Below are 17,961 nucleotides of genomic sequence, written 5' to 3'. Positions count from 1 at the left end.
TATATATATATCCACCTGCCTGTACATACCTGCTGACCCCTATTAGTCGATTAGTCGACTAATCCCTTTTTTTTTTTTTTTTTACCAATAGTCGACTAACGGCAAATTTTGGCCAATCATAGTCGACCATCCAAATCCTTAGTCGGGGACAGCCCTAATTTGTAGATACTAGGGATGTCCGATATTATCGGCCGACCGATATTATCGGCCGATATCGGCAGTAAAATGTGATATCGGAAAATATCGGTATCGGTTAAAAAAAAAAAAAAACAATAACAATATTTGTTATACATATATCCAGTGAAATTATTAGTTACCTGAAATTATTCAGCTTTTTGGTTGGGGAAACCCTGCATTTATCGGTATCGGTTGATATCGGTTGATATCGGTATCGGAAATTAAGAGTTGGACAATATCGGAATATCGGTATCGGTAAAAAAGCCAATATCGAGCATCCCTAGTAGATACTATATCTATATCTGTTAGGGATGCCCCGATCGATCGGCCAGCGATCAGTATCGGCCGATATTCAGTATAAATATGAGATCTGTGAATTCCGATAATGCTTTATTTTCGCCGATCGTGAAAACCGATCGAAAAACATGATCCAATTCTTTTTTTTTTTAACTTTTTTTTTTAGCGTTTATTGCTTTTCTGGTCAAGCATGACCGACAGATACAGGGTGAAACGGGATATAGATCAGGGGAAGACATTCTGGCAAATGACGGCGGGTCCGGGAATCGAACTCGGAGTCCACCAGATCCGTGACGCAGCACGGTTTTCCCCGACGCAGAAATAGCGCCGAGATATGCGGTGAGCTACTGGAGCTCCCCCATGATCCAATTCTTAGCGGAGATCTCACTCGCTGACTTCGCTCTCAGACACACAGAGCTGCAGCGCATGGCCCCTCCCCCTCCTCCCCTGCCACTCCCGCACCCGTGTCAACAAGAGGCTCCTATTGCCTCCGGCAGTCTGCTATAGTCTGGTGCATGGACCTCCGTGAGCTAACGTTAGCTACCTAGCTATCGTTACTGTTTAAACAAAACGACCCAGTCAACTATTCACTTTTAGTTTAATACATGAGGCATTGTCTAACAGTATCTAGCTGGCGAGCTACTGATAGCTCCTGATATCAACAAATGCTCCAGCAATAGTCTAGTAGTGCATGATACCTCCGTTAGCTCGGTAGCTCACGTTAGCTCACGTTAGCTCCCTGTTTACACGGAATGTCCCAGTAAACTAAATAGTTCACTGAGGCGTTGTCTTAACGTTATCTAGCTGGCTAGCAGTAGCTACAGATAGCTCCTGATATCAATGTCTTATTATAACATTGATTCGATGCGTATTCGAGCTCTTGGCTTGCATCGCAGTCACAAAAGGGGCTAGCTGAGGGAGTAGGGTATATCTGCAGAGCCGCAGATATACCGTGCTGAGGGCATGCTGAATGTGATTTGACCAAAGCAGAGTATACCCACAGACAGTGGAGCTGTTTGCAGATAGCAAGCATTTTGACTTGTTGCGTGGTGGCAATGTCTCGCAGATAATACAACTACAAGTATAATTATATAATATATATTTTATAAAAAATACAAAATAAAGTATATATTTAATTATCGGCCGGTATCGGTATTGGCCGATATGGCTCATAGACGATCGGTGATCGGTATACGTGATCGGGGCATCCCTAATATCTGTACATCCCTTATCTACTAGTTACGCTGGTGGCCAGTATGACTACGACCATACTGTCTTCATACCTGTATCACTGTACATATTGGTATTACAATTATGTGCATACATCTCATTAGCACTACAATCAGTTAGGGCTGACCCCGATTAGTCGAATAGTCGACTAATCGATCGAAAGGAGCCGTTGCAAAAAAATAATCTAAAATTATTATAATTAAAAAGAAATTGTATCATTCTTTCCAAAAGAAAAGAGGCATAGAAGCGTGGCTAACGCTAATGGCACGCATACCAGAGGCTAACTGCCTAAGAAAACAGGCACAGAGGCACTGAAAGAGGATTTCACCTATCTAATGAACACACTAGACCAAGGGTCAGCAACCTTTACTATCAAAAGAGCAATTTTTTCCCCGTCCCACAAAATAAAATTCCTCTGGAGCCGCAAAACCAATTTACCCTTAAAATGAAGGTAACACATTGTATAACATTTTATATAGTTATCCCCAAGCATACCCCACATTTAGCATAAAACGCCTGACAATTGCATACCCAAAGTAATTTATTATACTTTATACTTATAGCACACAGTTTGTCGCATTAATGGAATAAAGCAACAAAAAGAAAATGTTTGACTTTTTATTGCTGTTTTTACCTGTTATAACAAAGGAAAACCTCAAACTCTTATGAAGAGGAAAAAAAATACTGGCTGTGTAGACCTATTTTTATATATTTTCTTCTTCTCCATAGTCGACTAATAGTCGACTATCCGCAAATTTTGGTGACTACAAGTCGACTATACAAGTCCTTAGTCGGGGACAGCCCTACAATCAGTAGTACTCATTTATATATTTTATACCCAGTTTAATCACCTGTACATTCATTGTATATTACTATTGCACTTTACTGTTACATTTGCAATAGTTTATTCTAGTTGGATGCCAAACTTATTTTCATTGTACTTGTGCTGTATAGTGACAATACGTGTGAATCTAATCTAATATAATATCATCTAAATACATTCACATTGGGAGCTATTTAGACAGTGTGCGGACAGCTCACCTTCTCTCCTCAGCTTAATTTCTTTGGTGGATTTTTTTGTTGTTGTACTTTATCTTGTACGTGTATTTCCCGGTTGCTGCTAAGACAACCGACAAGCCACATTATCCATGCTTGCTCTTCTGAAATGCTCAAAAAGATACCGTACACACGTTACCGCTGAGCAAGGTTACATATTTGCACAGCGGCAGTTCGGGTTCCTGCTGGTCTCTGTTCTCAGATCTCAATATTCAGCTCATATCTAACGTGTTTTGTTGTTGTTGCTGCCAATTCCCCTTCCCTCGAGGGGGTATGCGCTAGGCCGAAAGCAACGACATACTATTAACACTATTAAATAGAACAGGACAACGATATCTCCAAGCGATAAGATCAGGGTCATCAGCAGCCAACGATAGCGTGGAGAATTCCTTTTTTCGGTGATTAAGTGTCGGGTGGACAGACACATACTCAGCTGATACTCCAGGAGGAACCCAGTGATGATTCCATTAGGCTCCAGAGGGGGAGTCCAGGCGAGGGAGACCGTGTGCTTCTGAACATCTGTGACCTTGAAAACAGGATTCTTCTCAGGAACTGCGGGGGCAAAGAGAAGCAATGCACACGCAGTAAGCAGAGCAATTCTGCTGCCCACTTTCCTTGTCCTTGCTATTGTTAGATTTTCTCCTCAGTAGTAGTAAATCAATAAATTCCATGCTGGTTCTCCCCAATCGCCCACCGACCAACCCAGCCGCGCTCGAGAATCCTACCTCCCTCGGGTGTTTTGAAGTCGACGGGATGGCTGCCGGGGCCGCTGCCCCGCCCGTTGAAGGTCATGACGATGAGGCTGTACTCGGAGAAGGCCGTCAGCCCCGGCAGCGCGGCGTGGCTCTGGTCCCCGGGGATCGTCAGCGTGTGTTTGTCTCCGTGGCTTTTCTTTGAATCCACCAGGCTGCGCAAACGCCACCAGTTCACCTGCGTCAGACGAGACACAGCAGACAGGTCTACATTTACATTTACATTACATTTAGTCATTTAGCTGACGCTTTTATCCAAAGTGACTTACAAGTTCTGTACGACTAGTCAGCTGAGTAACAATGTTCATCAAAGTGTTGAGTGCTACAGTGTAGGTTAGTATATTAGGACAAGTGCATGACAGTAAGGTTAGTTAGGGTTAGATATTTTAAATGTAATTATTATAATACATTTTTTCATTTCAGATAATGGTTGAAGAAGTGCGTCTTTAGTCGACGGCGAGGTTTCTTGTCCACGTCAGACTCAGTGTCAAGGAGGCAAAAAGGAACGTAATCCTGGTCAGAACAACAGGGCAGACTACAATATATTTGCATTTGTCAGCCATGCTAGCGATCTAAACTATCAATCCATGGCAAAGCTAGATATGTACTGTAAAAGGTGAAAGACTCACAGTCGCACACCATGCTGATTTGGCTTAAAGACATTTTAAACAACTTTTAGTCAGGGGAGTGCCATGGTTTCTCCATAAAGCTCCATTATACCTTTAGTTAGGGAAGTGCCATGATTTCTCCATAGAGCTCCATTATACTTTTAGTCAGGGGAGTGCCATGGTTTCTCCATAGAGCTCCATTATACTTTCAGTCAGGGGAGTGCCATAGTTTCTCCATATAGCTCATTATACCTTTAGTCAGGGGAGTGTCATGGTTTCTCCATAGAGCTCCATTATACCTTTAGTCAGGGGGGTGTCATGGTTTCTCCATAGAGCTCATTATACCTTTAGTCAGGGGAGTGCCATGGTTTCTCCATAGAGCTCCATTATACCTTTAGTCAGGGGAGTGCCATGGTTTCTCCATAGAGCCCTGTTTAGCGCAGCAGCTTGCACAGGTACGGGGCAACTCAGTCACGTGAGTCTGTAGGTATTGCTGATTAATTACTAACCGATTTGAGAACATCATATGACATATCGTTTAACCTTTCTTCTCGACCAAAGTTAGCAAAAGTTACCAAAGACGTTTGGAAATAACTAGATAAACGAGGCGTGGCTCCCTCCTCCCTCTCAACGTGAGCTGAAACTATTATTTGGGCTTATTAGGGGGGGCAATGCTGTGTAGGAAGGGTGCACTGCACTTACAACACAAGACAAAATGAGAACAGGGCATGTGGCACAATAATAGTTTTATCTCGATTCTTTGATTGATTCGATTTCATGATTGTGGGGAGCCAAAATCGTGGTAAAAATGTGTACTTAATTAATCACCTAGCCCTAATTTTGGAGGGAATTCTGAACAGGTTATTGACACAGAAATTGAATTCATTGAGTTCACATTTAGATCTACATTCTTGAATGGTCATTTTGCTGGTACACCTAACCTATGATAGCTGACGTTGAGTCTTTGATAATGTGAGAGAGTCTGGGAGTTCACATGTTACCATGACGACACAAAGGCCATCCTTTAAATTTTTAATAAAATTTTTATTTAAATTTCATTTTATTTTATTTAAAAAAATATGTGCTCCCATCCCAATTTAGCCAATTCCCTTCCTGGTCGTTGCGTGCATTGCCCCACTGTCGGCCTAGGGAGGGTGTAGAACTACCACATGCCTCCTCCGATACATGTGGAGTCAGCCAGCCACTTCTTTTCACCCGACAGTGAGGACTCTCACTAGGGGAATGTAACGCGTGCAGAGGTTCACGCTATTTCCCCCCGATCCCCTCCCTGCTGAACAGGCGCCCCGACCGACCAGTAGGAACCGCAGTTTACAACGACCAGGACACATATCCCGCCGGCTTCCCACCCGCTAACACTGCCAATTGTGTTAGTAGGGACGACTGACCAAGCCGGAGGTACCGCTGACAGCTGGATTCGATCCCAGAGTCTCTGCTGTGGTAGGCGAGTGCATTCTCCACTGCGCTACCCACAAAGGCCATCCTTTGAATGAACCTTCCAGTAGCCGTTGTGACAAGCATTCTGACTTCCAGAGTCTCGTGCAAAAGTCCACAAACGAAATTAACCCTTTCACTACCACACTACCAAATGGTTAACCCTTTCACTGTGACAATACAGAAGGTTAACCCGTTCACTGCCACACGACAAAGGGTTAGCCCTTTCACTACCACACTACAGAAGGTGTGGTAGTGAAAGGTTAACCTTCTGTAGTGTGGTAGTGAAAGGGTTAAGCTCATTTCCATGACTAAAAGATTTGACGGCAGCCATCTGACTGTGTCCCAAAGGAGATGACCATGGTCTACTGGGAAAGGTCCTCTCTCTCCATTCAAGTTATTTTGCACTAACAAACAATAGGGGTTAATATGTTGTGATTATTGACACACTGATGAGTATCTTATCGCTGTTATTGAATTAAATTTTTTTTACATAATAGATATATAGATTGTCTTGGCATTGATGAGTCAGCGTAAAACTATGAATGAAACCAAAATGTCCCAGAGACACACAGCTGCTATACAGTTTGCTTGATCAGCTCCCCCAGGAATCGGCTTTGCCACAGCAACAATAGGGGTGAAATGGTGAAATCCACACAGTACAAGTAAATAGTTATTTTCTAAAGTGAATATCTTAGCTGGGACATCACAGCCGCGGAACGGACGTTTCCTGGGGGGCTGTTCAGCTAGATCAAGAATAACAGGATAATAGTTGTGGGAATGTCTCTCGTCCAATCACAACACGTGTTTTGAACCAAACGCAGTATAACATCTCTCACGTAACCAGCTTCACTGATCATACTGGGGGGAGAGAGAGAACGTGGAACGTGAGTTATTACATTCCTGCTGATGAGTTATTACATTCCTGCTGATGATGGCTTACGGAGTGGAACACACTACCATGGAGGGAGGAGGGAGACGGGTGGGGTTGGGGTTGGGGGCACTGGTGCAAGGTCAGGGTCTATCCTTTTAAACTATATGTCTAAAAGCAAAGGGCTGATTTGAGGTATTACCCTGTAGCCTCCCAGATGTCCATGCAGCTTGTCCTTGTGCACCGGCGTCCACCTGACCTTGACCACTGAGCTGTTCACCTCCACCGTTACATCATCAGGCGCAGCCGAGGGAACTGTACGGACAAACACACACACACACACACTTTAAAATCTGTGCTGCCTGAAATTCATTCAGTACAAGGACTGATGACGGGTTAAGCTAGCTCATCTCCATTGGTGGATGAGTTATGCCTTCCAATGTTACCAATTCAATGTATCAAATCAATATTATCTTGAACATTCAGATAACAGGTAAGGGGTAACAGCACAAGACCGGATACAGTTGATGGTATACAGTCCATAATAGGGCCGGTGGGAAAAATATAGGGGAAAAAAAACAATATTGAATCCGACAAATCGTTTCATTTGAATCGAGATTGATCTTTTAATCAATTACTTGTTTTAACCGTATTTTTTTTTTATTCCTACCGTATATATATCTATCCACCTGTCTGTACATACCTGCACATAATCCTTTTACATATCTGTAGATGCTATATCTATACATATCCCGTACCTACTCTACTAGTTATGCTGCTGGCCAGTATGACTACGACCATAGGCCTACTGTCGTTATACCTGTATCACTGTAAATATTGGTATTACAACTCTGTACATACATCTGATTAGCACTACACCCAGTAATACTAATTTATATATTTTATACCCAGTTTAATCATCTGTACATTGTATTATTGTATTACTATTGCACTACATTTGTACTCTTACATTAATGGATGCCAAACTTATTTTCGTTGTACTGGACTGCTGTATAATGACAATACATTTGAATCTAATCTAATCTAATTTGAATCGAATTGATTTAGATAAAATGATCTTTGATCTAAAATAAACACATAACTGCTATGTGACTACCTACATCCATTTCACACCACCTAGTCGTATGACCACTAAGTCACCCACACACACTACCTTTAGTAACAAAACACACTATGAAATACAGTAATGGAGATCTAAAAAGGGTCAGAGATCAAGGGGATGGTGTTTTCAGTGTGGGGGGTGAGGGGAGGAGACTAGGGAGACCAGGAGCCGTGACCTGAGGTGACCTCCCGGGGGCAACTCCAAAAGAAAGCTAGAGATGGAAGATCAAATAAAATGTCTCAATAGAAGTTGTTGCTTTTCTTTTTAAGAAAAGGTAATTGCTTTTCCAACAGGTACTGTATGTAACCTTGAGAAATATTGATAATTAAAAATTGTTTTTTAAATCAAAGACAAGGCTTGAGTGTCTAGCTGAATGGAAGGTGAAGGTACAGCACAACGCTAGAGCAGGCACGTTGGAAGGGGGGGTGCGGCAGCACCCCCCCTCAGTTATTTCAAAGAATAAATACAAAAATTTAAACATAATTTTTTTTTTGTTATGTTTTTTTTATGACAGTATTTATATATTTGTATATTATATACTGTAACTGTATAACTGTAACACTGTATATTATAAGTTTATCCTGCTCAAAGCACTTTCACCATTTTAATATTGTGTGTATTGAGCTGTACTGTATTGTAGCCATTCTCCAATCTGTTAAATAAAGTTTTCATTCATTCATTACACTACTGTACGTACACAATCATACGTGTAAAACCGACAAGATTGCAGCAGAGTAGATTTTCGAGTGATGACAGACTGTCAGAGACTGATTGAATGACAGGTGAAACAACTAATTGTATTCACCTCCCGTCTCCCGCCCTTCCCACGCGCCATGAACCAATGAGCTACTGTGATACAGTGCTTGCGCAGTCAGTTGATTTTAGCTAGTAGTCAGACTGCACAGAATGTCTCACTCGCAGAAAAGAAAAATTTCAGATTTCTTTTCTAAACGTCCCGCCGGTCCCAGTGACAGTCCCACTAAATCTGATAAACGTCAGAGAGAGACAGAGACGACAGGTTCAGCCTCAGCATCAGGTATTGAAGAGTTAACTGAGTCTGTTCCCCTATACCCCCCCTCGGGCGCCAGGTGCTTCCACTGAGGGGTGATGCAAATAGGGATGGGGTGTTATGGCAGCTGATGATGGAAAGAGTGCGCACCGAGTCTGATCCCGAGTTGAAGAATTGTCTCCAAAAGAGAGACAACTGGATGTCCAACAACATCCAAAACGAAATCTTACAGCTGTTTGCTGTTTGATATTCAGCGACAAATTAGAGGCAAAGCATCCAAAAGCCCATTATTTGGCTTGAGCGCTGACGGAACCACTGATGTCACTGGAAAAGAACAATTCTCGTGTAATATACAGTTCGCCGATGACAACTTGGAAGCTCAGAACTTCTTTTGGGGTTTTTACAATTCTTTTACGCCTCGACCTGCCCATGGAGAGGCTGATAGGATACTGTTTTGACGGGGCCAGCAACATGTCTGGGGGGTACAGGCTAGAAAAAAATTATATAAAAAAAAAAAAAAAAAATCTCAAAGGCCGCACCCCCTACCGATTTAAAGTTCCAACGTGCCTGCGCTAGAGTGTCTAGCTGAATGGAACGGGTGGTGAAGGTACAGCATGAGGCTAGAGTGTCTAGCTGAATGGAGCGGGTGGTGAAAGTACAGCACGAGGCTAGAGTGTCTAGCTGAATGGAGCGGGGAAAGGTACAGCACGCTCGATGGAAGCACGTGTTTCAGTCTCTTCATCTATGATCATATTCTTCTGCACTGATACAGATAAAGATGCACTTATTAAAGAGTGACTGCACATTCTGCCCCACCCAAATCTGTGATGTCAGGGTACCTCTTTCTTTCTCAAGACAAGACTTCTGGTGCGTTCGTTCGTCAATATTATCGTGTGACCAGAGAGGTGATAGCGTTTCAGGTGTGCTGGTTAGGTCAGAAGGCCAGAATGAGAGGGAGATCAAAGGCAGCAGATTCAACAGTCCTTTCATCCTGCAGGAGGTTTGATCGACCTCCCAGCATGTCAACATCATATCTCCGCTGATGTGTGACGATGCTCCACGTTAACAATAAAGTATGTTTGCACCACAAAAAGTGAAAGGTCACGATACCTCACGACTCATAAGCGCAACTCGTAAACGTGTTTACCACTGGTATTTATTATCCGAGTGCAACTTCCTGACCGTAAACTCATAACGAGGACCGGTGGAATGCACATTTTGTTAGCACCTCCAAAGAGGTACTCTGACCATCACCATTTGGAGTGGGGCAGAATGCGCAGCAGGGTGAGAATATCAACCACTAGGGGGTGTAAAAGTGGTGTATAATATATAGAGATGTGAACAGAAGAGCATTGCTTACAGTCTTCTCCCGAGTAGCCGCTCACCACCTTGGGCTCGGGGCCCCAACCCTGATGGTTCCTGGCTTGGATCTTGATCTCGTAGGGTACGAAGGTGGGCGTGTCCTTCACCACAAACGAGTGTCTTTTCACCATGTGTTCCTGCCAGTCCTCCATGTCCTGTTGCCTGTAGCTGACCTTGTACTCCAGCCCAGGGCCATTGTGCTCAATGGGTAACAATGGCTGAATGGTACAGTAGATAAAAAGCATGGTTACGGTCTCAGTTGGGCTCATACAATTACATAAGAGGCGTTTCCCTCTTATGTAAGACAGACAGACAGACAGACAGACACAGACGGATAGACATACAGACATATATAGATAGATATATACAGTAGATATATAGATAGATAGATAGACAGACAGACAGATGGATAGACATATAGACAGATATATAGACAGATATATAGACAGACAGACAGACAGACAGACAGACAGACAGACAGACAGACAGACAGACAGACAGACAGACAGACAGACAGACAGACAGACAGACAGACAGACAGACAGACAGACAGACAGACAGACAGACAGACAGACAGACAGACAGACAGACAGACAGACAGATAGATAGATAGATAGATAGATAGATAGATAGATAGATAGATAGATAGATAGATAGATAGATAGATAGATAGATAGATAGATAGATAGATAGATAGATAGATAGATAGATAGATAGATAGATAGATAGATAGATAGATAGATAGATAGATAGATAGATAGATAGATAGATAGATAGATAGATAGATAGATAGATAGATAGATAGATAGATAGATAGATAGATAGATAGATAGATAGATAGATAGATAGATAGATAGATAGATAGATAGATAGATAGATAGATAGATAGATAGATAGATAGATAGATAGATAGATAGATAGATAGATAGATAGATAGATAGATAGATAGATAGATAGATAGATAGATAGATAGATAGATAGATAGATAGATAGATAGATAGATAGATAGATAGATAGATAGATAGATAGATAGATAGATAGATAGATAGATAGATAGATAGATAGATAGATAGATAGATAGATAGATAGATAGATAGATAGATAGATAGATAGATAGATAGATAGATAGATAGATAGATAGATAGATAGATAGATAGATAGATAGATAGATAGATAGATAGATAGATAGATAGATAGATAGATAGATAGATAGATAGATAGATAGATAGATAGATAGATAGATAGATAGATAGATAGATAGATAGATAGATAGATAGATAGATAGATAGATGAGGTGTAGTAAAAAAGAAATAGATTATTCTAAAACCGTTATCCACAAAAGCAAATCATTAACAATGGAAAGGCTCATAAATCGGGGGTCTGGGGCCACATGACAGTGGCAGTGCAGCCAGATGATAAGTGAGGGAGAGACTCCTTTTTTTTTTTATACAGACACATTTATTACTGTATGTGTAAAAGAAAATCTCCCTCTACACAGGCTTCCTTTTCTCTATCCAATCAAAGCAGCACAACGGGCGGCTTTCATTTGTAAGTCATTCTGATCTCGGAAAATAGCCTTTCAAAGGATGTGAATCACAGAGGGATGGCTCTATTTCATAAGTGCCTATTGATAATTACATATAAACCATTGTTAAAAATGGCCTCTGTTCCCCTTGAACAAAGAAAGATGATTTTATTTGCATAAAGAAAATAGCATACAGTATGTGAATAATTCAGTGTCCTGAGGTGGCCCACAGTACAGAGGGATATTTGAAAGCTCACTCCATATCTTACCTCCCAGTTGATATCCATTTCATGTGGCAAATGGCCTTCAATGTTGATATGTTCTGGGTTCTTGTCAGGGGCTGTGAATAGGGGGGGGGGGGAATATATAGATTTAGTCAGCATTGGGATTTCTAGTGGAAGAAATCTCCTGTGAAATCAATGTACACGTTAAAGGACAAGCAGGAGCGCTTATCTACCGGGTTTGATTGTTTTTAAGTTTACAGTAAAATAATTGGCAGTGTTGGCAGTGTCTTGTTATCAAGGAGCGGAACAACCCAGACGTGAGTGAAGAGAGGAGCAGAGAGGAGAAGAGAGGAGCACAGAGAGGAGAAGAGAGGAGCAGATAGGAGAAGAAAGGAGCAGAGAGGAGCAGATAGGAGAAGAGAGGAGCAGAGAGGAAAAGAGAGGAGAAGAGAGGAGCAAAGAGGAGAAGAGGGGAGCAGAGAGAAGAGAGGAGCAGAGAGGAGGAGATATGAGCAGAGAGGAGAAGAGAGGAGCAGAGAGGAGGAGATATGAGCAGAGAGGAGAAGAGAGGAGCAGAGAGGAGAAGAGAGGAGCAGAGAGGAGACCTGCGGGTGGTGTCTTGTATCTCTCGGTGGGCTCGCTGTGGCGGCCCCTTCCCACCGCATTGACACCAGACACGCGGAAGCGATAGTCGATGTGGCCGTGGAGCATCAGGACGGCTGAGTCGTGGCTCCCGGCCACTCTCTGTAGCTCCTTCCAGCTCCCCGGCTCCCACTGGCTCTCCTCGTACTCGATGATGAACTCTGTTGACGAGCAGAAGAAACAGTCTGAGCAGGTCCCCCACTTCCCTGGCTCTTGCCAAAAGATAGCTGAGAATCACAATTATTTAATTTTTTTTCGCCAAGTGCATTTTGCAAGTAGGAGTTGAGTAGTTTTTGGCTCTGTGGTTGTTCACACAAAGAAGACAAAAACAATAATCTAGAATAAATGAATAAATAAAAACAACCCATATGAAGAAGTATGGTGGTAATTTGATGGTAATTTCAGTTTTACCGTGGCACCGGGGGCATTGTATAAATAATTTACAGTATCATAGTATTGCCATGGTAAAGGTTTAGCTTAGTTTAGTTGATTCGGATCCCCATTGGTCATCACCAAAGTGACAACTCTTCTTCCTGGGGTCCACATGTAAAAAGAACATTACACAGACAACCATTAGGCCTTTTTGGAAACACCACTATACTATTTTGTAAGGGAAGAACTAGATTTAAAACAAATGTAAAATAAAAACAAGTAGGAGTATAGAGGAAGAATGCTTGCAGTGGGGTGAAGGATCAAAGATCAACTGAGAAGTTGTCACTGTTGTACAGAATACACAGTAATATGAGTAATACACTGAATATGATATAGAATATAAATATTGCAGGGGTGGAAAGAATAGCTTTGCTGTACATGAAAGTGTATCTACCCACCAGCTGTGCTACACTTGGCTCGCTTTGGGCTCAGTATCTCTCAAAGACACAAACTATACTATTACATGGTTGTATGAAATCAGTACTAATTCAGATACAACAAAAATACCATGTCAATTTCTATGCAGAATGACAATGACATGTGCCCAACTATATTTTGTGTCAAACTTATACCACAGGCTAAGACTACAAGATCCAGTATGGTTATAACAGTATTCATACAGACATACAATGCAGTAGGGCCGGGCAATATTATCAAAATGATTGCTTATTGTAATCAGTGTAATTGTGTATATATTTTGTGTTATTTTTCTATTGTGAATTGTGATGCACAGTGTTGTTGTCAAATGAACTATTATGAAGTCAAGTGATTCACAAAATATTTTATATGTATGTCTGTTTAAGTTCAATAGTACACTTACCAGGCAAGTCCAATCGGATGAATATCAACTGGAATATTGAACTAGTGATTTTCCATACCTTATTAGCACATATTCCTTTATACTGTGTATATATATATATATCAATTAATATATCAATTAGGAACATCTTTACAAGGACCAAAGGGATTGCAAGAATCAAAGTATATATTGTCCAGCCCTAGTTTGCAGTAGGTAGACAGTTCTATTACCAGTGGTGGAGCTGTTGTGCTCGTCCCCCGGGACCCATTTTAGTTTCACACTCCTGCCCTTGTGTTCCGACAGCAGCAGGTTCTCAGGAGTGTCTGGGACGTCTGAAAAACACCACCCCAACAGTAACAACAACAGCAGCAACAACAACACCAACAACAGGAGTTTGCAAACACAAAGACAGCTACCCCTGGAGTGGAAAGGACAAAGAAAGAACGAAAGAAAGAACTTTCAAGGAAATTGCCAGGAATGTCAGGAGGAGGTGAAATAAGCTGGGAATCGGGCTAAGCCAATAGGAAAGCAGAGTCTGCTGCAATGTCACAGCTCCATCAAGGTGCTTGAATCAAACAAAGCTTCAGAGGTAACAGGGCTCGAAATTAACCACGTCCCGTCATCTCTAGGGTCTTACTGCTTTTTTTTGCTTTCGACGATCAGCTTTGTCATTCAGGACCCTTCAGGAACGATAAAGAGCAACGCCTTGTATTGTTATAGAGCATGTGGTCTGCTGTCGTTCAACGTACTTACATTGAGAGAGAGAGAGAGAGAGAAGAGAGAGAGAGAGAGAGAGAGAGAGAGAGAGAGAGAGAGAGAGAGAGAGAGAGAGAGAGAGAGAGAGAGAGAGAGAGAGAGAGAGAGAGAGAGAGAGAGAGGGTGGGGGAGAGGGAGAGAGTGTGTCCAGTGATGGAGATGGCCTTGCACGAGTGATGTTATTATTTTTATTGTGTTTGATCGCTTAGATTGGCTATTTTGTGACCCGGCACGGTCTAGGTCGGATTGTACCGGCAGAGAACATTCCTCAGAAAAGCCATAAACGTTGCACCATTCAGAAATAGGTCAAACATTTGATATTCGCAATTTCTAGTGCTTCCTAGAAATGTATATCTGTTTCCTTATTTGCAAAACTTAATACAACTTGTAAATGTGTTAATTATTGTAGATTGTCCGACAGTATGTATTCCGACACACTGGAAAGAACTACATTTGCCTCGGAGGGGTGTGGTTAAATACTCCGTAGGGAGATGCGCAGATATTACAGCTCATTTCCATTCCGAGACAACGGACTCAGTAGGCTACTTTGTTGGCGGTGTGAAACATTAATATCTTTGGAACCATTTGTGTTAAATTGTATCTGAATCAGGCATACAGGCCTGACTGGCAGTGTGCATAGATTAAGTCCAGCGTGCGCTCCTCAAATCAGACTGAATGGCTCATAACGGAGTCTGTCTCTCTCTCTCTCTCCCTCTCAAGTAGCCAAACGTTACATTATAAAAACAAACTGGATAGTTGATTTAACTACATTAGCTGAAATATTCTAAAATCATTAAGTCTGCTATAAGCGTTAATGTGTGTGTGTGTGCTTGCGCAATCGCCTGTCCATCTCTGGTCTTTGGAAAGTTTGATAGTGGAGTTTGATAGTATTTACTGAGGATGGCCAGATAATGTTGATATGTAAGTTAAGTCTGCTATAAGTGTAAATGTGTGTGTGTGTGTGTGTGTGTGTGTGTGTGTGTGTGTGTGTGTGTATTATTCGTGCACCGCATAACTCCGGGAATCCGCGGAGGCATGACACATTCACCGGTAAGGTTAGGTGTGGAAAAGTGACATTATCTCAGTGTAGGAAGCTCTGATCGACTCACGCTTGCTTTTAAATTGTTCGGGAGACTCATGTACATAAATATTATGATCATGTCTCTCCCACAACGACAGCCCGAGCTGTGAGTGAATTACACAAAGGGGAGCAAAGCCATTCTCCCCAAACCAGTGTTCATCTCCATTATGTTACAAATAATCTGATGCAAACTAAAAATATACTAAATAAACGTTTGTTTATTACAAATGTACAACTTTCAAAGAGTACAGTCCATTATGATGGGAAAGTATTTATCTTGTTTCACCTGTTTGACTATCTCATCACTTATTTTGTCTCCAATCAGTGCTATGATTTCATACATGGTTGGGTTAGTGTTGCATAGAGTCATTGGGTCTCATTCCCGAACGGATTTACGACAAAAAATGTCCTCTTAGACAGATTTCTGCCCATTTAAAACATATTAGCGCTTAGTGACATATTCCCCAAATGTTCCTGAGATCGGATTTGGCCGTGGCTGAGAGCAGAATTTAAGAGTGCTGAGGAGCACACTTATGATTGATTGACTAATTGAAAATTGTATTAACTTGACAGACTGTGTTCTCATAGTGATTCCTTCATGTCAATGCTATATGCCTCCTTGGAATTAATTACTTAATCATAATTAAAATAAATATGACAATATTTGTACGATAAGAAATTACGCATTTGATGACGGAAAAATAAATAATATGGATTCATCTGATCACAGGGCAGCTGGATTAACCATATCTGAACCAGCTATTTTGGACAAATGTATAATTACTTTAATTACTCAGATATTCAAACACAATTATGCAATTATTGTGAAATGATTGAAAATAATAATTATTTAATGCCTTCTGTGGAATTTGTATTTCTTATTTGTTACATTGATTGATTATACATTTGAAAGAATGCAGGATATAGCCAACATGTAATATATCCCATTGATTGGTACAAGGTATGGACTTCAGGGTCATGTTGAGGCATCTTCAAATTTGGTACAATGGGACAGACATTTGTTTGATATAGCTATAACCTGCATTCCTTCAAATATATCATTAATCAATAAAACAGATATTGAAATACACTATGTAGCCTACTACACCAACACTGCAAATGACAGTGGATAAATAAATAAATAAATAAATAAATAAGAACTAAAACTAATCACGTGGAAATAGACTCCATTCATATTCCATAAGTCTTGTTGTGTGCGCCACACACACGCACACAGTATAGCGTATACGTGTCTAATGAATGAACAGTAGGCTTATATTATTCTAATTACTTGTTTCATTATGATTTAGTAGATACTATATGCTCTGCCCTATACGTACAGTAAGTACAGTACACATATTAAGGCCGCCAGAGTCGGGCGTACCATGAGCGGACTGCATGGTGGACTGTAGGGCAGCACAGTATCTGTGCTTTCCTAATAAAACAAGTCATTAGAATAATATAAGCCTATACTGCGTTCATTCATTACGCACGTAGGCTATACAGTACTGCACACGCGCGCGGTGGCCTGGCCTGCACAGATAAAAAAAAAATTAATTATAAAAAAAAATATATATATATAATTTTTTATTATTTTTTTGTCAGGCCATTGTTTCTAGTTGTGGCGGCGGCACGGCGTGATAGTTAGATAACGTAGGTGGGTGGGTAACAACCAGGATTTCACTGTCTGCGACAGAGTTGGAGAACTATCTGACTCTCTCCCTCACGCGGATCACACACACACAATGGAGCCGTGCTGCCGCTTGTGATTGGTGGAGGCGGGACCAGACGATACAACTGATTGACAGCGGAGGCGGCGAATGGAATAGCAGATGGCACTCAGATGCAGAATAACAGCCAGGCAGTGAGCCAGGTAGTGAGGGACTCGGGAGAGATACATTAGAGCGAAAGTCAATTAATGTTGATGTCAAGATGGACAGTGGAAGGAAGAGAAAGGGTGGAGGAGAGAGGGATAAAACAAAGAAAAAGAAAGGCCCTTACAGGAGATGCTGCTAAATCCGGCAACATTTATCAAATGTTTTCTTGCACCAAGGTCAAGGAACCAGCAGGTTAGTCAGTGATACAAATAAACATGTGGATGTTAGCTAGCTTACCATGCAATGCATCATCTCCCCTGTCAAAAGCCCAATCTGCCAAGAAACAAATAAATAATTTAACCCTTGTGTCTGAAAACTAAAGTGTTATACTCTTTCCATATTAAGGGACTAAATTGAAAAACGCCATAAAAAGATTATATGTTGAAATAATTTCCCACTTTCTTTTCCATAAATATTTTATTCAACTTCAGATTAAAAATGAAATACTCCCACTTTTCTGAAAGGAGTTGTTAAATCTGACATTACAAAAAACAATATGTGGTGGTTATGATTGGGGCTGAAGTTGAATAAACAATTTATGAAAGAGAAAGTCAAAATAATTCCAAGATAATTCAAAGATTACACACCGTTGCCACATATATTGGCTACAAACATAATCACTGCAAAGTTATCAAAACAAATAAGAATCTGATCAGACACAAGGGTTAAGTTGTTGTTCCCTTTCTAA

General features: G+C 41.2%; 1 protein-coding gene across 4 annotated transcripts in view; it reads right to left on the bottom strand.

Moving 5' to 3' along the window:
• The window catches only part of chl1b (cell adhesion molecule L1-like b), a 154,981-nt gene that overhangs the window by 27,384 nt on the left and 109,636 nt on the right, over positions 1–17,961 (bottom strand). For 3 of the 4 annotated variants that reach the window (XM_084316863.1, XM_084316864.1, XM_084316866.1), the window contains 8 exons: positions 17,511–17,546; positions 13,790–13,891; positions 12,292–12,489; positions 11,732–11,802; positions 9,936–10,155; positions 6,646–6,758; positions 3,486–3,690; positions 3,190–3,312 (listed from right to left, as the gene is read on the bottom strand). In XM_084316863.1, the coding sequence (XP_084172989.1) occupies positions 3,190–3,312; positions 3,486–3,690; positions 6,646–6,758; positions 9,936–10,155; positions 11,732–11,802; positions 12,292–12,489; positions 13,790–13,891; positions 17,511–17,546 (1,068 nt within the window). The remainder of the gene's footprint in view (positions 1–3,189; positions 3,313–3,485; positions 3,691–6,645; positions 6,759–9,935; positions 10,156–11,731; positions 11,803–12,291; positions 12,490–13,789; positions 13,892–17,510; positions 17,547–17,961) is intronic. The other variant, XM_084316865.1, reaches the window with a different exon arrangement.

The sequence above is a fragment of the Notolepis coatsorum genome (genome assembly GCF_963971535.1).
Source record: "Notolepis coatsorum genome assembly, chromosome: 6".
NCBI classification, from domain to species: Eukaryota; Metazoa; Chordata; class Actinopteri; order Aulopiformes; family Paralepididae; genus Notolepis; species Notolepis coatsorum.
This window is presented reverse-complemented; position numbering and strand designations above follow the sequence as displayed.